The following is a 25,473-nucleotide window of genomic DNA, read 5'->3' on the forward strand; positions in this document are numbered from 1 at the left end:
TGGTTACGCAGATACATGGTATTTATATGATCTGCATAAAGCTCGATCACTAACAGGCTATTTGTTTACATGTGGAGACACGGCAACATCTTGGCGATTAATGAAGCAAACGTTGGTAGCTACTTCTTCAAATCATGCAAAAATAATAGCCATCCATGAAGCAAGTCGAGAGTGCATCTGGTTGAGATCAATGATCCATCATACTCAGGAAATGTGTGATTTTTCTTTGAAAAAGAATATACCAATGTACGAAGATAATGATGCATGTATATCTCAATTAAAAGGAGGATACATCAAAGGAGACCGGATAAAGTATATTTCACCAAAGTTCTTTTTCACGCATGATCTTCAACAAAATGGTGAGATAGAAGTTCAACAAATTCGTTCAAGTGATAATCTTGCTGATTTATTCAGTAAGGCATTGTCAACATTAACGTTTGAGAAGTTGAGATACAAGATTGGGATGCGCCGTCTCTGAGATATCAAGTAAAGTTTTCATCAGGGGGAGCGAAATACGCATTGTACTCTTTTCCTTAACTATGATTTTGTCCCAAGTTAGATTTTCCTGGTAAGGTTTTTAACGAGGCAACATTCAAAGGTATAATGAGAATGTGTACTCTTTTTTCTTTACTAGGCTTTTTTTTACTGGATTTTTCCAAGTAAGATTTTAACGAGGCACATAATTTATGAATATCCAAGGGGGAGTGTTGTAAATCCATTGTATAGTATATATGAATTATTCATTAGATTTATCCACTATTAAATGGGTTCATGTAAATGTGCTTCCAAGGTGATAAGAACCTCCAAGATAACTATGTATCTATTAATTAGATGACTTTTGAAGTGATATCTCAACACTATAAATAGAGAATCACTCACCATTTGGAAGATACACTTGAATAAGAAAAGTTCTCTCCTCTATTTTATATTTCTTATCTTCTTATTATTATAATTTTTTGAGCTTTCTTTATAATACTTCAAACAATAATTAGTATTTGATCAAATTTATAAAAATGGTTATTTAAAAAAACTATTTATTTTAGCTTCCAAATAACTAACTCTTATAATTTTTCTATATTACTTACTTTCTCTTAAAAACTTAATCAAATAGCTCTCTTTCTAAAAGTAAACATTTAAACAATGTGTTTTGAATTTCTCATGAACATTAATATTTTTTATTATATTTAATCATAGTTTAGAATTTGTGAATTAATAGAATTGGGTCATTTCAATCGTACAATAATCATCTAGTTTTCTTTTTGCCATTGGCATAATTAGTATATATATAATTTTAGGGATGAAATTATAATATCCACTTTATAAATCATAAATTATTTTTAAAAAAAACAATTATTAGGCATTTGATGAATTATCAACATGGTAAAATTTGACTGATTTTGATATATTAACTACAATATAATGATATTATCCTAAACATTGTATATGGTTATAATACATTCAATTTAGGTGCATTTATATATTTGAGATAATGATGGCAGGTAGACAAATGTTTGATTAAATTTTAAGTTGATATTTATTTTCAACACAAAACAAGATGATATGTATTTTATTTTTAAAAAGATGTTAAATTCCCAATTTTAATAGCATATGTTAAAATAGTACAATCTTATAAATCGAGATAATTACAGAATTAAATCATTTGACTTAATTTACCCCCACACTCTAATGATAAACCAAACCTCTTCATTTTATTCCAAAGTCAAGATTCCATGGATCACCCGCCTCTATCTCAACCCGTCGATCCGCCGCCGGTGACCACCGCCGACGCCATGGCTTCCGAAATTCTACCGGAATCTTTAAATTCCGGCGTTATGAAGAAGAAGACGAAGAAGAAAAAGAAGAATAAAGCATGCGTCACGGACCCTTTTGACCCTCATTCTTCTGCTGCCTCTTATTCATCATCATCTTGTTCTGCTACGTCGGTTCCACCTTCTACTCAAAGGGGTATTAGGGTTTCCACTGGTCGTCGGAACCCTAGAGTCATCATTAGCTCCGGTAGACAGAAAAGCGACAATGTTGAAGCACTTGCACTTCCTCTCGGCATGTCTATTGCTGCTGTTCTTGCTCAGGTTTAATTTTTTTTAAAGTTTGCGTATGGAAATGTACTTTATTGAGTATTGCAAATGGTAACTTTTTTTTTTTGTTATGTATTTCTCCTGTGGAAAGGGTGGCTGGCCTAGGTACTGTAAGACGAAGGGGTGGGGTGGGAAGATATAATTCTGAACCTTTTGAGGATGCAAGATTAGTCCTTTAGGTCATTGTTGAGCTTTGGTATTGGATATTTGATGGGTTTTTTTGTTAATGGGGTTCTTTTGCTTACTCATACTGTAATTTGGAATTGTGGCCGGAAATTATTTGATACTATCTCTTTTACATTGTTTGGTTACGCGGAAAAGCTTCAGTCTTTTTGGGAAAAATGTGCTATTTGTGTTGAAAGAAGTGATTTTGATATTAATTCTTATTAGAAAGAAGTGATCTTGTTATTGTTGTTGGTATTAAGCTGGAAAAGAGGCTGTATTGGTTATTGGTGTTTCTTGTTGGCCTCTCTTTTTGGTGATGATGATTTGGAATCATGGGTGGAAATGTTTGAATTTTCAAAAGTTATTAGTAGTGCTGAGAGTGAGAGGTGTGTATGGTGCTATTAAGTTGCAGTGGCTTATTGTTGAGTGTTTGGTTTGGGATAAAGACAGTAGCATTCCAAGCAACATAAAAATTTTCTGGCCGAAAATGTGATTTAGTGTAGCCTTGTCAAAAAAGAAAGTTCATTGTTTTTTAATTGAAGGGAATCACAGAGGTGTTTAATTATTGAGAAGCACTGAGTTTTTCATTGGTATTAGTTCCCTGAAATGGTAATTCTTTTTTACAGATGTTTTATGAATAGTTTCTTTCAATCCATATAGTCCAAGAAATGCACAGAGGAATACACATCCAAATCCTCTTTTGAAATTTGTCGGTGTAATATGTCTTACAAAATCATCAAAAACTTTATATTTATGAGGTGCTGCTCAATAAACTCCAAAAATTATCAAGAACATAGGCCAGATCTGCCAAGTAAAACTCCACTATGGGAAAAGATGATCACTAGATTCAATGGAATATTCACATTAAGTAACACCTGTTGCTGCAAAGCCTATACCCTCTTTTTTGCAAATTCTTGCGGGTTAGACAAGCCCCATGAGCTAACAACTGAAACAAGCCACTTTAAAATCATCATTCATGGCCAGGAAGCAACATTTTCAGCAGAACTTTCCTGAAGCAATCAGCAGAAGGAGTTCACAGAGTATGTCCATTTTTGCTTGCCTTCAAAAACATATCATCATCTTTGTGCATGTCTAACACTACAAATTGCATTCTACTCAGAAAAAAAACCCAACATCTTCCAACCCAAAAATCATTGAGTCCCTCCTGAAACTGGAAATTCCATCCTGCTATACTAAAATAGTCAGCCAGCAGTATACCAGAAAGTCTCACCAGCCTGTATAAGACTGGAACTTGATCCTTAAGCAGCCCTTCTCCAAGCCAATTGTCTTTCCATGACCTTTTTTTGTAGTAAGATATCAGAAGCAGATATAAACTAGGCTTCACAACAGTTTTTTGAATCAAAATTCCCTTGCTGTTGAACTTATGTTATTTTCTTGGTTCAAAAGAAGGCAACAAAATATTAATAATTGGGTGAAATGAATATTTTACAAGATACTTGAATATTGCTTAGGACGACATAGTTTCTTTTCAATTGGGAGCCTAATACTTCATTCTTATGATTGCGAGTCTTGTTCTCTTCATCTAGTAAAATATATTTTTTTTCAGTTCCAACTTCTAAGATGGTATCATTGAGGTCTACCAAAGCTATGATGAGAAGAACTGAAAAGTCGCTTATCGAGTGTTTGTGCATTCTGCAAGATGTCTTTAGCATCTTAATCAATTTAGATTATAAAAAAAGCATGCCTCCCAAACAGTGTGGAACTTCAGTTTATTACTAAGGTGGATGTTGGTAGTTCTACTCTACTGACTTGCATGTAGTATTTATTTGGGTAAGATAAGTATATCAAGTTTCATCTTTTATGAAGTGACTCTTGATTTCTGCTTCATTCTTTGTTTTCCCTTGTTTTTTTGAAATTGGTAAATTGTAGTCACAAATGGGCCATGACAGTTGGAATATTTTTGGATGGAAAACCCGTGAAAAATCTGTGACCTTCCAAATCCCTTTTCCCTTTTGTATGCTAGTTCCAAATCTTTTACTGTAGATATAGTCATTATGACAACTAAGATCGATATAGTCATTATGACAAAAAAACCTAAGACAAGATTTAAATTATAAGTTTCGTCTTTGGTAACACTGCTTTGCAGTATCTGTCCTAGCACTAAATAGTGTCACTAGGTTGATTATTACTCATTTTGCTCAAAAGTATCAGTTTTATCTGATTTTTGGATGGGAATGCTCTCGTGATGCACGATGATGGTAAGATCTATGATGGTCACATCATTTTTTTTTGCTCTGCACTTTTTTGTATCATAAGCAATGTCATACCCATTGTGCTCTTATCTTTTATCTTGTTCCTATGATATCCATTCTATTTATTTGGCACCTTTTCCCAAAAAAGTTAATCCATTTGTTTCTTTTAAAACTACCTCAAAGAATTTCTTTCTTAAGGAATAAACTCAGGACACGCTTTGTCATAAGCTGAAACCATACACCACCTTCATCAAATTTTTTATTTTAGTAACTCGTGGAATTTTCCGAGCATGAGCTCACCAAATGTAGCTTTTCCCGTTATGCCACCATTCTGGAAATTAGCTCCTTCTGCAGTTCTGTTACCATGTGTCTCCATCTGACTTGTCCCACTGTAATGATATGACAGCTGTGCGTAGGATGTCTGATCAATTGTGTTAGGTCTAGGAACTGTTTAATGTTTCAGTGGAATGATGGTTGAATATTATGGGTAACTCATGTTCAGCGTCATTTTAAATCTATTCACTCATCTTTAGAAACATCTCTCTTTCGTCAGTGGTTGTTTATATTGCTATTTCTCTTGATTTGTCAACAATGTTTCAGCTCCTTTCGTTTTGCTTGTGATCATGACATCATCGACTATCTTGCTAAGTTTCATGGTATGTGCTTTACAGTTTTAATAATTATAACAAACAACAGAACTCAGAACAGAAGGCGACACACAGTGGGAGAGAGAGAGTTGTTGGAGTAGCAAAACCAGAGTGACAAAAGACAAAAATGGCAGACAAGATAGTGACTATTAGAACTAGGAAGTTCATGACCAATAGATTATTTGCAAGGAAACAATTCATTATTGATGTCTTACATCCTGGAAGAGTCAATGTTTTTAACGCTGATTTGAAAGAAAATTGGCAAGGATGTATGAAGTGAAAGATTTAAATGCCATCTATGTGAAGTTCAGAACCCACTTTCGAAGAGGCAAATCTTCTGGCTTTGATTTGATCTATGACTGTTGAGAATGCAGAGAAAAATGAGATGAAGTACAGGCTGATCAGGAATGGATTGGACACTAAGGTGGAGAAGTCCAGGAAGCAAATAGAGAGGAAGAACAGAGCCAAGAAAGTTGATGGTGTTAAGAAGACAAAGGCAGGAGATGCCAAGAAGAAATGATTTGTTAGTAATTGTAGATGAAGCGGGAGATGCATTCTGCCTAGACATTAACAATTTTGCTCGGGTTACTCCAATATATTTTGCATGTTCAAGTACTATTAGATCGTCATCAAAATTAAGTGGATAGCTAGAATATTATTCTCTTCAAAAAAAAAAATTGACAACGCCTCGAGTATGTGATGCTCTTTTTATTTGATGATGCAAGAAAACTTTCATCCGAGGCATCAAGAAGATGCTCTTTGTTGATACTTGATGGCACATATTGGCATTTAACTTGGCACAGATATAAGCTGCCTTTTACTACTAAATCCCTATAAACCTTGCTTATTCTGATCATCGCTTGATTCAAATATAAGGGGTGATTCACATTCTAAAGATGAGTGTTGGCTTGCCCCTGGGGCTCAATTCAAATGGCAAAGCTTTAGGGACTTGTGACTTAGGTCACATGTTTGAGCCCTGTGCAATGCGAACTAAGCCTGGTATATAAATGGAGATGGATAGAGGGGACCTATTATCTCCAACTTATGAAGCTTGCGATTGGTCATAACAGTTGGCCCCAAACGGATTTCTCAGTCTAAAAGAAGGATGAGTTTTGTCTTGTTTGATACTGCATCTTTTCTTTTGCAACAAAGTTGCAGCCTCCTTATCTTGGGAACTTTATATGTTGATAGTCGCTCATGAGTTGTTACCGTGTTTCTTATTTATTTAAGGATATATGAAGTGTAGGCTGTTAATGTAGTTTATGTTGCTTTGTTTAGGTTTTGGAAAGAAAAGATGCAGCCGGAGAAAAGATATCTGTGGATCACCTCTCAGAGGTACGGGATACTTTTTTTGAAACATGAATTTTCTTTTTGAATTGGAAGAGGTATGAGATTCTTTATTGGACAAAGTGAAGTGATCAAGGACTTAATGATGATCTGCACTTTGTAGAACCATATTGCTATATATGAAAAGAGACTTTAAGGGTGTTTAATCTCCTTTATCTAAGCATACATCCTTGCATGATTGAATTTTAGATTACAACTATAACCTGCCTTCATGGACATATTTGGAACATTTTGTAATTCCTTGCGGAATCAGATGTGCAGATCTCATGGTTTTATTGTCATTTTTCACACAGATTTGTACTTTGGCTGTCCGAGAGTCTTTAGCCAATGTAAGAATAATCCATCTTCTTTCTGTTAAGTTGTGGTTTGTCACTAATACAGTCAGTTTATTACATAGAGACAATATTAAAGCAGTTGACTTTCTACTGTACTTTTGTCTTATTCTGGAAACAGGTATTCGGTGATCAGTTTGAGTCTTTCGTGAGGAACTTTGAGAAATCGTTTCATAGTACCTTGATGACTCTCCGATTGATCAGTGAATCCTCAATGAACAGTGGAGTACAGCAACATAATTGTGCAGCAAGGACTTCTGTCTCAGAAAGATCTGTGCCTTTTATTTCTAACAGAGTAGAAAATGTTACATGTGATCCTGACTTCAGTGAGTTCCAATCGGAGTCATTTCAGCAGAATAGCTCAGATAACGAACTGAGCAATCAAGAAGAGAGAAGTGACGGGACATGTTTTGAATCAATAGGTCGGCAGCTTACCCGCTATGATAGGCAAGTAAGGCAACAGTTGGCTTCTGCTTCTTCAAGCATGATTTTATCCAATACAGGGATTAGCCAATCTGTGCATAGGACTTTGGAAAGATCTCTCACAGAACAAGCTAGGTCGAATGACCTTAAGACATTTGAGATTGGTCTTACAATGAGGAAGTTGCAACTTAAAGAAAGGCAGCTGGCTCTCAGTTCTGATGCTAACCTTTTGGAGAGGGTCAAACTATCATTTGGTTTCTCTAAAACGTCCTTCAAAACTGAAAAGTTCAAAAATCAAGTAGAAGACTCAAAACATGCTGAGCTACTTAAAACCTGTATAGACTGCCTTGTTGCTGGTTTATTCATCATGCTGGCGTGTCTTGGATATGGAACTTATGTTTTCTCTCACAAAAGAATTACCGAAGCTACAGCATCATGCACCCCTTCCATGGTAAGGAATGTCCAATTCTGAATTTTGTTGATTTTGTTTAAATCTTTTTTCAATAGCTCTAGATAGTTCAACTCAAGCCAGTTGCCTCATCTTCCTGTGCGTATGGTTTCTTTAGAGTCAATATATGGTAGAAAATCAGCAAAAAGAAAGAATATTAACTCTTTTCCCCTTGCTACAGAAACTCTGTTTACTCTTATGGCTTGACTGGAACAGACACACCATGCATTATTTTAATTTATGTATCAAGCTCATTTGAGTTCCTCGTTTATATTGGTATTCAAGTCCAAGTAAAAGTGGAAGTATTGGGTACATTCATGCAGAAAATTCTTCAATGAAGAAGCCCAATTTCAAGTTGGTGGAAGGGTGGAAAAGAGGGATGATGGTTATAGTAATGCTAACTCTATAAATATTAATAAGAGATTTATTTGGTGTATTTATTGCACAATAATTATATATGGCAGCTATATGATTTGCCAAGGGGCATACATTGCTGAACAAAAAATGGTTGCTTTTTTTAATCCAAAATGGGTAATGATTTGTATTCTCTTTCTTTCACTTTGTTTTTGTTTTAGCAAATTCACCTATTAAGCGGTGGAACAAAATAGAAGGAACTGTATCAGGAGACTCGTTGTCCAAAGAAGTCAATGTTAGTTGTTGTAGATGCTCTGCTCTCTGTGTTCTTTCTTAAAGCATGGATCCCAGGGATGACATTAGTTAGTTGGCCGTCTCTGTCTGTTCATATGTTTAACCAGTGTAAAGCATGTATTGGCCATGGTAATGAAATGGACATATTTTATGTTCCAGGAACACAAGTCTTGGTGGATGCCCCAATCAATGTCGTCATTCAATTCAGGACTGCAACTCTTACGGTGTCAGGTTCAAGTTCTCAGTCGCATGCTATTTGGTGCTTTCCTGATATTGTCTATAGCCTATCTACTTCTCCAGCGCTCTGCAACTTCAAATCAGACAATGCCAGTTACTTTCATTCTGTTGCTGTTGGGAGTTGGCTGTGGTTTCGCAGGGAAGTTTTGTATTGACACCTTGGGAGGCAGTGGATATCGTTGGTTAATTTATTGGGAGACTTTATGCTTGCTACATTTCTTTTCGAATGTCTGTATCTCGACTTTGTTCCTGATCCTTAATGGTCCTGTCACAGTGTCAGAAAAGAGCATGAGCGATCGAAGATTTCCATACTGGATTAGGAGATCTATGTTTTATACCACAGTACTTCTTATTCTCCCCTTGCTATGTGGTCTGATGCCTTTTGCTGGCCCCGGTGAATGGAAAGATCACTTCTCTTCACTTGTCCTGGAGGCTTTTATTACTCCAGTTGAATTTTGAGTAGTAGAGTGCAAGCTTATAGCATTATCGGATGAAATACTGTTTTGATGAAGACCTGTCAAGGAATTTTGACTAGTAGAAGACGAGTATGAAGTATCGAGCTTAAGGATGATTATGTTTCTGTTTACATGTAAATTATGATGTATCATTAGGGGCTAGATGAAGATTTCCGGGTTATGGATGAAACACTGTTTTGATCTGTGCCTGTAGCGTTGTATCATTAATTAGTACTCCAGGGTTAGTCTAAATTATGTGCATCATTACAGCAAAATGAGGCTCTGTGTTTACTTACTTTTTGGTTAATATAATTGGGGGAAGCAGCTTTTGAGTGTTGTAAACAAATTGCAGGAGGATACAAATAATCTTGTATTGAGGTAGGAGTACTTTTTATTCAGTTGAATTGAGTTATAAGCTGTAGATTGTGTTGATTAACTGAAATACCACTTCTCTATGATTTATGTTATCTGTTTTTTCAGGATTTGTTTTATATTTAGAATCTGTACTGTTCTGATTTTAAATTTTTTAACCTGAAAGGTAGAAAATACCTCATGGCAAGGGCAAAAAATTGAAATCAAATTAAGATCCATAAATTGGGCTACTCCATTCCAAAAATTCAATCATCTGGTGTAACTAACCTAAATATCTAATAATTAAATTTCTTCTTGTTCATTGTACATTTGTTTCATAAAAAATTTTCTCGAGAATTTTGAATAAGCGAGGTGAGTTATGAAGGATACAAAAGTGATGAAATTGTTGTTGGACAAACGATTTCTTTTGTGAATCTTCAAGTTAATCGAGTATCCTATTCGATTTTGATTAAAAATTGTCGAAAACATTGAGTTTCAAAATTCTTCTCCCAGTTCATTGAATACCCTTTCAATTCAAAATTGTTGAAAATTTTGAATTTCAAAATTATTTTCCTAATTCATGGGAGATCCTTTTTTGATTCAAAATTATCGAAAATTTTGAAAAAATAAATCATGCAGATCCTTTCGATTTAAATTAAGAAGTATTGTATTTCTAATAGATACATTAAATAAGAAAGTGTTGTCCATGAAATCTTAGGTTTGAGATTGATACATTATTGTTTATGTATCTTATTTTGTTAGAGAAATACTATAATTTAAATTTTTAAAAAAATTATACATATATTGTTCCAAAGTTTATATATCAGGTATATTTACAATGAACATGATAAACACTAATCAAAGATTCAACAACATTAGTTATATGTCAATACCTTAAATATCAACAAGATACAATGCATAACACAGGTTTTTGTAGCAGTGATGTATCAAATTAATGATAACACTAACAAAAACTAATTTAAGATTCAAAATAAAGGAGATACATTAAAATATGTAACTGATGTAATTATGGAGAGATTGGTGGCATGGGAAAAAAAAGGAAGGAATATCATGGGTATGAGATTTTAAATTAGTGCATCGAGAAAAGGAGATGATGGGAGGAAAAGAAGGAATTTATAATATTTTTAAAATGATAGAAAAAATAAGAAAAATATGATAATAAATGGTGCTCAGTTAAATAATTTTTTATATAAACTTTGCTATCTTGATCACCAATGTATTGATCCCCCCATATAAAGATGTAAATATTAATCCCAAAACGAAGCAAGCAGTTGTATGCTTGCAGAGTTCATCCCTGCTCATTTTTTAAAAATAACATCAGAAGAAAAACAACACCTTGAATGGGGATACAAGATTATATGAAGCAAAAGTAATCATAGTTCATCTGATCAAGTCGAACTAATAACAAAGTGCTGACTGCAGCTCATAAAGTCTGTAGGTGCATGATGATTAAAGATACAAAAAGGATTACATTTGCATCCAAGATAAAACGAGATTTCACAGGTAATGAAGACGGAATCCATTGCCAAAATTTTTGACTGAACACTCTAGCTACAGGGATTGAGGAAAAAATACATTTCACCTCTTTCTACATCCTCAAATACTTTTATAACCCTAATGGTTGCCGCAAAACAAATGCTAATTCTATCATTCAGCTCTGAAGTAGGCTACCACAAGTACATGCTTTCAGATCATACTTACTTATTTTCCCATTCTGAATATGCTCTCTGATGCATCATCATTCAGAAAATTTTGTGAGCCTTCCCGTAGTATCTGTTTATGAATGGAGACTGCAAAGAAAAAGGAAGAGTTAATAGTAGTATATATTAAGTCTTAAACATGAAATCTCATGCGTAGACCTATTTATAAGATACTTAAGAATACAAACAGAATACTCACCTTGACCTGAGATACATCAGGAGCATCAGGTGAGGTCACAGGATAATATTTGTAGAACTTCATACTCTGAAATGCAGCCTTCGCTTCTTCACTCATCTCCTGTATAGCCTTTTTCCTGGCTTCTCTCGCCTAAACCATAGAAAAATTACAATCATGGGCATAGGCAAATCAAGTATAATATGAAAAAAGATAACGGGACTGCAAACCACCAGTTTTGCCATGCAGAAGGAAAATAGGATTGCAACAAATTTCTCAAAATATACCTCTCGGTTGCTCCTCTTTCCTTCCTTAACCTGCTGCTTCACATATTCCTAAAATTACAGAGGGAATATACGCAAGTTTTATAAATGTCTTATTAAGGTAAATAGTTAATTGATAAAAATGAGACCTGTCCTTTGATATCACACGAGGAAATATTACCACAAATTCATCTTTTTTATCTGCCGGCAACTCCTCTGACTCGATAAATTTGTCTGCCATTTCCTACAAATTTCATCACTCAAGTTAATAGATGGTAGAATGACTTGAAAATACAGAAGCATATACAATACTGGCATCGACTTCAAACTGGCAAAAGACTTGCATGACTTGAACAAGAGGTAATGCCAATGCCAATCCACCTCTTTGCTTCATACTGGAAACTTTACCTTTTTAGTAAAATGAAAATTTTATCTCACTGAATCAATTCAACTTGGTATAAACTAAAACTGATTTGTAGATAGTGTAGCCTCTCTCCTCCTTAAATGGAACTCACACCAACAACTTATAAATTAATTTTACAATTCATTTATTTCAAACTTGATGCAGCGTAGTCCTTTACTTTAAACCGACTGTTCTGCTTTTTCACACATTATCATAAATGATTCAAAGGTGCCCTCCTTCCACCTATAAGACAAAATGGCACCAACCTTTTTTTAGGTCTAAAATGCCCTTTATAGAGAAGTTATAGAAAGCGATTGAATGTCTTTAACAGCTTCAACATATGACGACAGACATAGGAACCAGTTTACAGGGTATCCCAACAGCCTATTAATTTTCATTAGGTAAGACGGCGGCACCCAAAAGTAGAGAGATGGCAGGGAAGAAAAAGAGAAGGGCTAAGTATACCTCTGGCTCATCAAATTCCCAATCAAACTCACAAAACACCTGAAACAAAAGAAGTCAAAACTTTCATAAAATTGTGAAGATCATGCACATATATCTGTATTACTTTTCATACAACCACTGAAGGATCTAGTGTACACAAAACTGCTCATGTTAGACCCATCTAATATCTATTTCATTCCAAGACATCATCCCCAAGCAATCCCTTCTACGGCAATACCATAGTGGAGTAGCCACTGTATTGGTCTACTAGTATTTGAAAGCTTACAGGCGGTTCTGATGGGAACAAAATCTGCACAGTGGTGCTCTGTTCAATTTCATCTTCTGCAAATGGGTGATAGAAATCTGCCAAGAAAATAAATGTCATGGAGATTTCTACTAGAAATGAAACCTATCAAAGACACCTACAACTATCAAAAGATGTACACCGAAGATGCCAGGCTATCCTCTAACTTTATAAGTGCAAAACAACAATAGAAACAGCAGAGAGAAATGTATGGAACTGAAACATCAAAGCTAAATTCAACTAACTTACAAAAATATGAGATCACATTCTTAAACTTGGTTAAAACCCATGTATAAAGTCTAACATGATTTATCTTCAATTAAATAATATTTGACAATTATAAGAAACATATTCTTAATAATTAATAATTGGGTTAGATAACTGATCAATTATTCATGTAAAACTGAAAAAACTATCAGCAAATCAGACAAAAAAAATGTTGATAACCAAATATTTATCTGTTTAGGAAAGAGAGAACAAAATTCCATTCAGTGCTTGCATACAGATGATTTAACTTTAAAATTGCAATTTTTCCAAATTTTAGATAGTAACTTCTCAAAACAGCTAGAGATCTATCTTAATCCATTCCAGAGAAGTGACCAAACAAGTATAAGCATAGCAGTTTCCAAACTTCTATTCTGAAAGAACAATATACCCCTTCAGTTAGCATGATACTAGAACAGAATCAACTAACTTAAGAAACTAAAGCAGCATAAAAGGAAAACTAAACCCAAGTTTATGATGGACACAAGGGTAAAATAAATAAAGGGTTAAATCTCCAGAGTTACTGGAGTTTTTTTACTTACAAGGTAAGCAATACTCAAACTTCTTAATTCGCTCCAACTTCAAGTGTTTTAAACCAGCCCTGAAATAAGCATATCGAGAGATATTAATCACGGAAGGTTTTCATCTCCCTGGCTCCTCCTATTGCCTCTTTAATACGCAAAATTGAGTGCCTTAACAAAACGATTATTCTTTGTGGTATCTGACACACCAAATAAAACCAGCCAACCCATCAAACAGAATGCAGGAGGTAAAGAAGCAGACCTTCTCTGAGTACACCTCAGAATAAAAATTTGGGATTTGAGTCTTTCAACTTGAGATTCCCTGTTGGAACAGTCAGAACCAAGATATAAACCACTGACATAAAATACAAGAGGCAAAACAAGGAAAAGAAGGCCCAACTTAGGGCAGGAATACTATTGTTCTAAAGGAATAGAAATGCATATAATAACACCTACAAGAGACAATGAGAATGAAAAAGTCAAACGAGGGGTGAGGGAAAGCAACAATACCGTTTTTCCAAAGGAATGTATGGAACCCAGTCCATTTTCATCTGTTTCATTGGCAGTATCTCTTCAGCTTCCCTTTGTACAGAGTTAATTCCAATCTTATCAGAAGGTGGAAAAGGAGATACAACCTGTTCAGAAGGAAGAAAAAAATTAACAAAGAAAGAGGAGATTATATAATGTATTTTTAATGAACAAGTACTTGGCCTGTATATGAGGTAAAAAAAAGTCAAGTTCTGAAATTACTGTACTTCTCCGAAAAGCATAAAAACTAAAACCATAATAAGGACATCTTAATACACTAGAAACCACTATAAGTGTACTTAAGTCACTGGCATGTTCTCTACTCCTTACTCCCCCCTCCCTCTCTCTGGGGGGAGGGGGGAACTCCATTTTGTAACTCTTTCATAAGGCTCAGTCTGAGAAATTTCCTTACTCAGGTATACAACACTGTTCACATTTGCAAACCTCTTAAGGACACTAACAGCAATCAAATGGACTCAAAAGCAAGCTCTACATTCAGAGGGTGGAGCAGATTTAAACTTTGCCAACAAACTAGAGGTCAAAAGGACAAACTGAAAAAATGCAGCCTTCTTTATGAGCAGTGAAGAGTAAATAAATAGAAGTGAAAGGAATAAGGTTAACAGTTGTAAATACTTCTATATAGGATATTAGACTTACAGCAACCACAACAGGTATACACGTGACTTTTGATTGTCCCTGGAAAAAAAGCAATTGTGCTGCAAACACAAGAGAACAGTTCTACATGAAGCAAATCATTTGAAGATATAATGGGATATTGGTCACACGAAAAACAGCTTAAGTTGAAAAAATATGATCACCTATACAAACAAAAAAAAATTCAAGGTTACATGAAACAGAAAGAATTATGAATGCTATCACATATCTTAACACAAAATTGACAAGAAAAAGAAGGTAATCAGATCAAATGAAGGGGTCAATGACATAAAGAAATTGTTCAGCAAGATTAGAGCAAATAGAAAATTGAACAATAAAAAAGGTCAGAACATAATTATTCATAAGAAATCAACATGAAAAAGAAAGGAATGAATCAGCTTAAGGGGTCAATGATCCCCAGATGAAATTGCATAGCAAGATCAGAATAAAGAGAAATTTGAACATGAGAAGTGGTTAAATGTGACTATTCACTAAAACATTGATGGAAAAAAAAGAGAATAGATCAACTTAAGGGGTCAATGATCTCGATATAAAATTGTATAGAAAGATCAAACACTAAACTGAAATCTGAACCACAGTGTAGAAGCAATACTGTTTCAAAGATCAGCCACAAGTCAAGCTACTTGGAGCATAGAACATGAATGTCTGTGGAATAAGACAACAAGCTCCAGCAACCACTTACGTTCTGTACAACCAAAAAGGGAGACTCAAGCTACTTGGAGCATAGAACATGAATATGTCTGTAGAATAAGACAACAAGCTCCAGCTACCACTTACGTTCTGTACAACCAAAAAGATAGACTTTCTGTCCATGCAATTCTCCACCTTCTTCAAATGCATCCTGTCATAAGCCAACAAGACTTGTGAGTTATCTTGTCTTTTTGTTGTTAGAATACTTTATTTACTAAAACAGAAGGCAAATAATCAACTCACTTCAAGATTTGAGAAATTCCATTTGTATTGATAAACCATGTCAATCTGATCCCACTGGCAACAAGAAAAAGAATACAATCAAATTTCAGAAATTATATGCAATGAAATAAAAAGCATAAACCAGGATGTTATGCCAATGAATAAACAGAAAGCCACTATATCAAAATATAAATAAAAAGAAAGTGATCAAATTGTAACCTCTGTGCCAACAGGAAAAACCTCTTGCCACAGATCTTCCTGCAAAACATACCAATTGGAAGAGTAAAGGAGAAGAGCAAAGGATTATTGTCTAAAAGAACAAGTAGGAAATTGCAAATTTCTACAATAAAAGTTCAACCAGGTACAAGTACAACTATGATGATAAACACAGTAGAGTCCTGTGATGTTTCTGGGCTCAATCTCCATGACTGGACTCCAAAATATAGCAGCTTGAATAATTTCTCGACTTATAAATTATTTCATAGGACTTGAGAAATGAAAATGGTACAAACTAAAGCACTGATGTCATTTTTATTTATTTGGGTAACTAAAAAATAGATGTGCCACCCAATGGTTTGTCGTAAGTTTAAAGAAATCAAACATATAAAGTACAAATCACATCCCTTCGCCAACCCCTACAACGAGTAACTTCCAAACATATTAAGACAAAAAGCACAAAAAAGCTCAAAGGTCCATTGGGGCTTTTAAGTGCAGAGCACAAATAAAGCATGGGCTTAATTGAAGAAAGGTCCAAATGGAGGAAAAGCCAGATATGAATGTGTAGTTCAAGACTAACAATTATTAGCGTGATTAACAAATACATGATAGTATCAATTGTTTTAAGTTGTCACTTTAGAATTAAGCTTATGGGCAAGGAACTATATGCCTTAGAACTTTGATGACAAAATTGAAGCACTCATGAAGCAAGACAGAGCACTCAGTTTGTTTTACGCCTCGCTTCAGGCTTAAGCGTGCCATTGACAGCATTGATCAAAATATGAGCTAGAACACTCAAAAACAATCCAAACATTGACTTTAACTCAATGCTAACAACTGCATATGTAAATCCAAAGCAAAGGCCATAAGTTAGCTAATCACATCATCCGCCATTGCCAGGAATCAGCAAAACCCCAACACAAAGAAAATAGCTCTAATAACTAAAGCATATACCTTTTTTTGTGAAAACACAAAAACATATTCTTGAGAAAGAACTCCAAGTTAGCATTAACAATCATCAAAATATCAAATCATATTATTCAAGCTTAAACACAACCACTTAGCAGTTGAAAGAATCATACCTACCCTACATTATTAAAGGGAACATCAAGTTTTCACAAACAACAACATACCCGGCGATATCCCACAAGTGAGGTTTGAGGAACATCAAAATTTCACAAAATACCCCAAAATTACTTAAGCCCAAAACCTAGCTAGCAATAACAACTATCAGAGTAGCAAACCATAAACAGAGTAACTATCACTTCAAAGAACCCAACGTAACCAGCATTATCTAATAACAAAGCAGACCAAAAGACAGCAAACCAAATACTTGAGCAGAACCCCACATCAATAACAATCAATTAAGTACCAATTAATCAACCAGCCTAATATCAAACTAGATAGGTTTCAGCTATATAAATCCCCGCTAAGAATTTTTAAGATTCGATTTAGTACTTACTCGACGTGATCAAAAAAAATTCAAAAAATGGAAAATGAAAAAAGGCAGCAGCTTTCATTACCAAACTACGCTTATCAGGGAAGTACTCAGGCTCAGGCTCAGGCTTAACAATCCTAGCTCGTTTAGCTTGACGCTTAACAACAACTTTGTCGTTTTTCTTTTTCTTGGGTTCGTTTTTCTTAGATTCGTTTTTCTCAGCAGCTAATTGGGTTTCTCCAAGCTCATTCTTGTTAGCCCCTTCTTCTACTGAGGTGGTGGCTGCGGCTGGCGCTTCGTCCTCCACTTTCGCCTTGCCTTTTCCTACTACTTCGTTAGCCTTTCGCTTTGTTCCTTTCCTCATTGTTACTAGTGAAAAATACGAAAAGGGTGTTAAGGGTTTGTTGCGGTGAGGAATTTGAATGGAGGTGGAAGAGCGGCGATGGCGGAAAAATAAAAGAACCCAGACAATTTTTGAGGTTATAAGGCCGAAATTTTAAGGGGGCGTAAATCGAACGCGAGATTGGAAATTTTAGCTTTGGTTTTCCGCCCTTTTCAATTTTCAATAGGAGTAATAGTATTCGTTCCGTTTTAAAGAAAATGATCTCTTTTTTAAAATATATTTTTAAAAAAAATAATCTTTTTTTTTGGTAATAGCTTGTTATGTGACATATTTAAGGCTACAAGATCAAAGAACAATTTTATACATTTAACATAATTTTAATTTAAGATCATAAGATTCAAAAGTTTTTTTTATACTCTTAAACTTCGTATCACATCAAACTAAGTCATTCTTTATAAAACGAGAGAGTATTTCTTTAGGGCATTCCAACCCAAATACGTTATTTTTTATGTAATAAACTTTAATTTATTGAGTAAAAAAGGATTATTATTCAAAAAAAATTATATTTTCTTATTTCATAAAATAAATTCTTTTTAAAATATTCACCATATATAATTTATATTATTTCCTTTTATAATCGCTTAATATAAAATTATTTATATTATGATCTTTTAAATAATATGAAGTGCTTGCAAATATTATACATTATACATAAATAAAAGTCAAATCATTAATGAAATAGAATTAAATAAATATTACACAATTAAAAAAATATTTTAAATTCTACGTGAATATTAAACTTTCAAGATCACTACGGTGCTTTATTAATGCATTAACGTAGAAATAAGCTTCTTTGTCCTTTGTTTTTTTATATCGAGGTAAAAATTGATGATTTTTGTGAATGTCAGTTGTAGTTATATCCGATTATATTTTATAGTAGAACTAACATAAATTTATTTTTTTTTTAAAAACATATATAGAAAAAATTATTTATAAAAAGATAAATTTTATATCTAAAAATAATATTATAAAAATATTACATGAAATAATTAAATATACAAGAGATTTAATTAAAACATACAATTTATATAATGTTCAATCAAAAATTTGTATAATGAGGAAAAATGCACAAGTACCCCCTCAACTTATGCCCGAAATCCCAAATACACACTTATATTATATTAAAGTCCTATTACTCCCTGAACTTATTTTATAAGTTCATGGGGATAATAGGATCTTAGTCTGGTTAATGTGTTTCTCTGAAGTTTCGATCATAGTATGGTGGGTACTTGTGATTTTTTTTCCAATGAAATAATACCGCATTATTCAAAAAGTGGTTGTGGAAAATAGTGTTACACCAACACACCAAATTTGGTGTAAAAGTTGATGTGAGTTGGAGCTCAAAACATTAAATTTTACATCGAATTGTTACTTTGTTTGATACTCTTTTGTAAGGTTTGTATTATTAGTATCATGAATTTTCAGGTGTTAGTAATGCAATGGTTTACTGCATGTATTAGCATGGTTAAAGGCCTAATTCTCCCTCAAAACCTTTTTTACATCTTTTTCATCATAATTGTGATGGGTATCTTTGTAATCAGTTTTCTAATGAAATGCATACTATATTCAATGCAACAAATTGGAAAATGCATAAAAATTAACTTATGCATAATTAATGCAAACTAATACAGACACTATTAGTGCAAATATTACTAATAAACAAAAGTGTATTCAGGATTTCAAGATAATGATGAACTATTATGATAAAGTGGATCTAATTGATTTGATATTTAGGTTCTTATTATTGAAAAAATTAAAATTTTAAAAGTATAAGTCCAAAATTGAACTGATTAATTAATTAAAATGTCAAAAGTTCTATCAACAATCGGGGTGATATCCAACTTTAGAAGAACAAAAAAGATAGATATAAATTTTAAATTTCTAACATCATTAACGCTCTGTTTAGATCGTTGCTACCCATTGTGCTGGACTTTATTGTTCTCATACATACCCATGTTTGTTTTGATTTATACTTAAAATTTATTGTATAATTAAATTTTGTTGTTCCTGTTTAATGAAAATTATCATTTTTATGGAATGATCAATTTGATGTCTTTTCATTGTAATTAATTGTTTTTTTCAATTATATTCTTATTTAATATTTCATAATACTATTTATACTTTACCATATTATTTAATATCAATCAAACCTCCTCCTAGTAACTCTGCGTTGTTTTATTCTTTCTATGTTTGGTTGTTTGTCTTTTCTCTTCTTCTTTTTTTTTAAAGCATAGACTTGTTCTTTTTTTTTTCATACTTTTGTCTGTTCAACATATTACTGAATTTTTTTTTCCAGATATATGCATTATACAAATATAAAAATATAAATTAAAATTTATAGCTAAAGATTTAGAGTTACCAATTGATGAATGAATAAATATACTAATTAGTTAGTTCATACAAAACATTATCTTTTACCTTTTCATCATTTTTCAAAGTTTCTTACTACATGCAATATGTGATAATTTTTAGAATTAAATATTTAAATTAATTTAGATACAAACGTAATAATAATGTTTGATAATATAGTTATAACTGATTATATAATTCTATGTTATTTTCATATAACATAAAAACAAACTATGCATGGTAGTATTGTTATTTTATTACTTTCTCCGTTTAAAAAAGGATGACCTAGTTTGACTTGAAACGGAGTTCAAGAAAAGAAAAAAGTCTTTTAAATCTTGTGGTTCTAAATTAAAGTTATGTCAAAATGTACCAAAATATCCTTTAATCTTGTGGTCTTAATAATGCCACGTAGAAAGTTAAAATTAAAGTGTTGTCAAAAAAGAATAGGGGTCATTCTATTTTAAACAAACTAAAAAGGAAATATGGTCATTCTTTTTTAAACGGATGGAGGAGTAATTATTAATAAATTTAGTATTTATAATAATTAAGGACATTTTAATAAATATATAAATTACAGTAGATTATGAAACAATGGGTAAAAATAATCCAAAAGTGTGGGAGGTGCACTCAATCATCGTCACTTTATATGATATTGTGTGTGTGGGTTCACACATCTGTTTCTAACGAAAAAAATAAAAAGTATAAAACTATTATATTTGACTCCAGGAGGGATGAGTTCATATGAACCCGATAACCCCCTTCTGCATATGCCTGTGCTAATTAAGTCATGTGACCCCTTAAAGTTGTTATCATTATTCCTTTAGACACATCAACTAGACATAGTACCTATTGAACACCTCTACCACCCTATATTTGAACCGTTTAGGAATATATTTTTTTAGAAAAAATTAGCAATTAATTCATAAGATCTAACATATTTAGTCAAAATAACTTCACTTTAAAATATTATTTAAAATGTCAGAATGACAATATTTTAAAAAATATTATGTATTAAGATTTTAGTATTTAAAATTAATTTTATTTACAAAAACAGTTCTATATTTGACTAAATTCTAAACCAATCAGTTACCAATACCCATTAACCTTCCTTCTTCGCATATCACGTTTCTACTCCCTTTTCACGTTTTCGTATTCTCTTTCTTCAAGTTGCTCACAAATTATTCATCAAAATATGTAGAGAAAATAGACAAATTTCTGCCTAACCTATTATCGAATTCTCGATTACACACTTATACTTTGCGGGAACTCTATTACCCCCCTAAGTTTTTTTTAAAAACAAAAGGGAAAATACACAAGTACTCCCCTAAACTATGATCGAAATTTCAGAGACACAGCATAACTATTTTAAGGTCTTATTACCCCCCCCTAAACTTTTTTTTATAAGGGTAGGGTCTCTTCATCTTCCTCATCTAATTCTTCCTAAAAATTAGTAAAAGATCTATTTAAAGTCTCATAATTTACTTCATTTTCGGAATTAAACTCAATAGGTCCTCGTGACATAAAAAAAGTTTCATCAACATGAGTATAATCATTAGTATTAACTCTAAATCTAGGTGGTAAATTTTTCAAACTAGAACTACTTCCTCCTTCCATGTTATTTTTTTTCCAACATAGATCTTTTACCACTATTTATTTCCTAATTCATGTTCAAGTTTAAAATAATTAAATATCATGAAAAACAAGCAAGATAATATAACAAAAAAAATAAAATAACTTAATTGATAAACAAATAAAAAATAAAGTTGAAACAAATGTACCGAACGTCTACGTAAAAGTAGACGTATAACTAAAGCCGGAATTGTGAGATGACAATTGAAGCTTCCGATTTACTTCAAATAAATCTTCGAAATCCAAACTCTAAGTCAATATCACAAAATAATAATTATGAATTTATGAGAGATTAAAAATTGAGAGATTTTTAAAGATGGTAACAAAATAGTTTGTGAATTTGTGATTAAAATGAACGAAATGGTATATTTATAGTGTTAAGGGGTTAGTGTAACATCTCGTAATTGTAATAGCCAAGAATAATCTAAGAAACTAAAATTTTTAATTTTTGAAAGAATAGAAAAAATTTAAAGTGTAAAAGAATGAGTTTTGGTCATTTTCGAACGATCATAACTTCTAGCTCAGGATGAGTTAGAGTTAGTTCTTTATATGGTTGGAATTCCCAAAGCCATCGAGTTTGCGCACTTTCGATTTCGTATGAGGGAGATATGCCTATCGGAAGTTGGGCTGTTAGATTGTGGAAGGTTCCAATCCGAATTTTTGTAAGGTTAAACTGGTCATTTCACCCAACTATTCCCCTAATTCGTTTTAAAGTTTTATTAGGGGTAAACTAAGCCTTATGTCAATTTTAGAAAAGTATTCATGCTTAGGGCATGGGATAAAAGAGAAGAGAAGAAGAAAAAGGGAGAAAAGTTCAACGATTCATCAAGAACGCCAAGATCATCGAGTGGAATTCATTGTGGGTGATCTCTATTAGGGTATGTGAGATCTTTTATGTTGAGTTAGTTCACCCACACACCAACTTGTTTCAATTCAACAATTGATGAGTTGATTTCATGTTAGAAAATAAGTTCTTAAAGAAAAGTTTTGAATTCTTGCGGATTGAATTGTTGGTTGAATTTTTCTTTCTCTGGGTTATTTTTGAGATAATTCGATAGTTATGGAGAGTATCAATAGATTCATGTTTTTGGTGAAAGAATTAGGAAGGTTTGGAGGGATTGGAGACGAAAAACAAGTTGAAAAACTCGTCAGACGCACCTGGGTAAGGCAGGCGTGGCGCGTCTGCAGTGCGTCAAAAATTGGCCCCAGTAAACTGAGGCCTGGCACGGTGCACCACCAGTGCGCGCGGATCAGTGTTTTTCGCTCAATTTTCGTAATTTAGTCGTAGTAAGTCCTTCTAAGGTACATTAACACCTTTCGATGATACTAATTACTTCAAATGAGTTTTAAACACCTAGAAATCACTAAATAACTCAAATCATAACCTTGAATCCATAATCCATTCAAGAAAATTAATATCAAAGTCAAAAAAGTTAAGAGTCAAGTTTAAAGTTAAAAAGCTAGTCCAAAGCAAAGTTCTAAAAGGTTTTCAAGGACCTTTATTAAACATTTTAACTTCGTTTAAGGCTCAAGTTTCAGTTAAAAGTGACGAGTTAAAAGTTGAAGTCTTTTCTTCAAATGAAATGTAAGGGAACTATGTATTCCCTAAGAGTTGATTTAAGATTCAAGTTCAAATTAAGCAAAGAGTAAAGAGTTAAGTTAATTTATCAACAGTTATAAGAGAACTAAGTGTTTCCTAAAATTTATAAATGTTTTAAAATTTAAATTAAGAGGGAACTGAGATTTTTCAAAAGAATTTTAAACAAGAAAATGGTACATTGATTCTAAGAGGGCTTTTTTAAGCTTAAGTGTTGAGCAAATTATCTCAACCCAAAGAAAGAAAGTTATTTTAAGAATATGAGTTGAAACATATTTTGGGAGTAGTTTTGAGCACCGATGTGGAGATGAGAGTTCATATTAACTCAAGTCTCCATGTAAATCATGTAGCCATCATGGGTATTAACGGGTCATACTTTTAGATGATCACGTAAGTTAGCTAGTGGATCCATTAGGTTAAGGAATCCTATGTGATGACAAAGTATATGAGAGTTCTAACAGCGTGGGCAAGACGTTGTATCACTACTTAGGCTCATAGTGGTGGTTGTTGGTTAGATAATCTCTCACAGAAACTATATTATTTTCATATATAAGTAAAGTTGAGTTTCTTATTGCTTTTCCTTAACGAAATAAGTTGTTTGACTATTTTATATATATATATATATATATATGTATGTATGTATGTATGTATATATATATTGCATGTATTTTATTTGTGCTATATATATTTAGTTCAGTTTTCATGAGCTGAGTAGAGCAATGTAAGTTTCTTCTCATTCCTTTCAAGCTTTAAGTTATTGTTTAGCATTCCAACTCGAATACTCGTACATTCAATATACCGATGCCAGTTAACCTACATCATTTTATGATGTAGACGCAGGTAACCAAGATCAGCATCTAGCACGTTGATCCAGTTTGAGCGCTCAGAGTCAATGGTGAGTCTTTTTGCATTCCAGAGGATCCTTTTATATGTTTTCAATCTTTTCTTTATTAGAATGTTATGGGGTCTGTCCGAACATTCATCTTAGTATTATAGAGGTTTCATATACAGATAGATAGGCAGTCAGAGATAGTCAGTTTGAGTCTCTTATTTCTGTATTTCAGATTTCGTTGTTATGAGACTTAAGTGCTAATTTGGGCAATATTTTATTTCTTTAAGATATATCATGAGACTGTTTTATTCGAGTTAAGTTTTTTACTGAGTTAAGTAAGCCAGACCAAGGGTTCGCTTAAGACTAGCAATGGTCATTAGGTGTCAGTCACGTCCAGGGTGTAGGCTTGAGGCATGACTGTTAGAGAGGGACGAGGGCTATTTTAAGTTTTTAGGCCCCAGCCCTACGACTATATAAAAACAGTCACTTTAAAAAAATATAATTAAAATAACCATTGAATTAGATCGACCAGATCAGAACCATTTCTTACCGAACTGGATCAATCGGATAAAAACCTAGATTTTATTTCGGTACCTGTTTCGGTACACCTATAAGACCGGTTCAATCGGTACTGGACTTACCGGTATGGATATCGAACCGGGCAAAATGCTGACCAATTGCCAGCCTTAGTTTCTCTTTTGTTTTGTATTCAACCTAATTGTATACCAACAAGTTTTGTATTTTATGTGTCTACTTTACCTTTTAAAGTTACTTTGTATTTCAGATAAAAAGAGTATTTCTTTTGTATTCACAACTTCATATTCACTATCACTTTGTATTTTTATCTCATTTTTTAATTCATATATCGTTGTGTTAAATGTATAGTTCATGATCGATTAATTTGTATTTTTCCTTTCAAAATCACTTTATATTTCAAATGAAGAAAGTATTTCTTTTGTACTCACAACTTTATATTCAATCTCATTTTGTATTTTCATGGCACTTTTGTATTCATATATTATTGTATTCAACATAGTTCATGGTATTAGTTACATTAATTTAATGGGAGACAAATTATTGTATACATTCAAACAAAAAAAACATCTAATAAACTAAAAAAAAAACATTTTCATTTGTTATACATCACAACTTGGATACAAAATATCCAAAAAAAGAACAATAAATCCCAATACATACAAAGATTTCAGTGGTTCACTCAGGAAAAAAATAACACTCTTATACTCGACATATATGAATATCTCATCCAAGAAAATAAAAAAAAAATAAAAAATAGATGATTGTTTTTCAATTATTCACTAGATTCGACAAATTTATAGTCGTCAATTTTGAAAAAATTAATTTAAAATAAATATCGAATTCAACTTAAAGAAACTTTGAAAGTTATCAGATGAATGATTCAGAAGACAAACTAAATTA

General features: G+C 32.8%; 2 protein-coding genes and 1 pseudogene across 2 annotated transcripts; 2 read left to right on the forward strand and 1 right to left on the reverse strand.

Moving 5' to 3' along the window:
* Positions 1–1,952: 1,952 nt before the first annotated feature.
* LOC104646959 (small ribosomal subunit protein eS24z-like) lies at positions 1,953–5,788 on the forward strand (annotated as a pseudogene).
* Positions 5,789–6,017: 229 nt separating this feature from the next.
* LOC101248766 (protein CPR-5) lies at positions 6,018–9,015 on the forward strand. The gene is made up of 8 exons (XM_019213431.1): positions 6,018–6,120; positions 6,400–6,456; positions 6,658–6,797; positions 6,922–7,674; positions 7,737–7,770; positions 8,247–8,320; positions 8,427–8,676; positions 8,831–9,015. Exons 1-8 carry the CDS (start codon positions 6,018–6,020, stop codon positions 9,013–9,015), a joined length of 1,596 nt encoding a protein of 531 aa, XP_019068976.1.
* A 1,722-nt stretch (positions 9,016–10,737) lies between these two features.
* LOC101248476 (protein HEAT INTOLERANT 4) lies at positions 10,738–17,793 on the reverse strand. Its single transcript, XM_004237390.5, has 14 exons — positions 17,312–17,793; positions 15,792–15,830; positions 15,594–15,647; positions 15,438–15,501; positions 14,643–14,701; positions 13,968–14,092; positions 13,720–13,779; positions 13,479–13,537; positions 12,655–12,731; positions 12,390–12,428; positions 11,703–11,765; positions 11,546–11,593; positions 11,283–11,411; positions 10,738–11,173 (listed from the first exon to the last, which is right to left on the reverse strand). The coding sequence occupies exons 1-14, from the start codon at positions 17,588–17,590 to the stop codon at positions 11,126–11,128; spliced, it is 1,143 nt and encodes a 380-aa protein (XP_004237438.1). The 5' UTR covers positions 17,591–17,793; the 3' UTR covers positions 10,738–11,125.
* Between the last annotated feature and the right edge of the window lie 7,680 nt (positions 17,794–25,473).

Source organism: Solanum lycopersicum, chromosome 4 (assembly GCF_036512215.1).
Source record: "Solanum lycopersicum chromosome 4, SLM_r2.1".
Lineage (NCBI taxonomy): Eukaryota > Viridiplantae > Streptophyta > Magnoliopsida > Solanales > Solanaceae > Solanum > Solanum lycopersicum.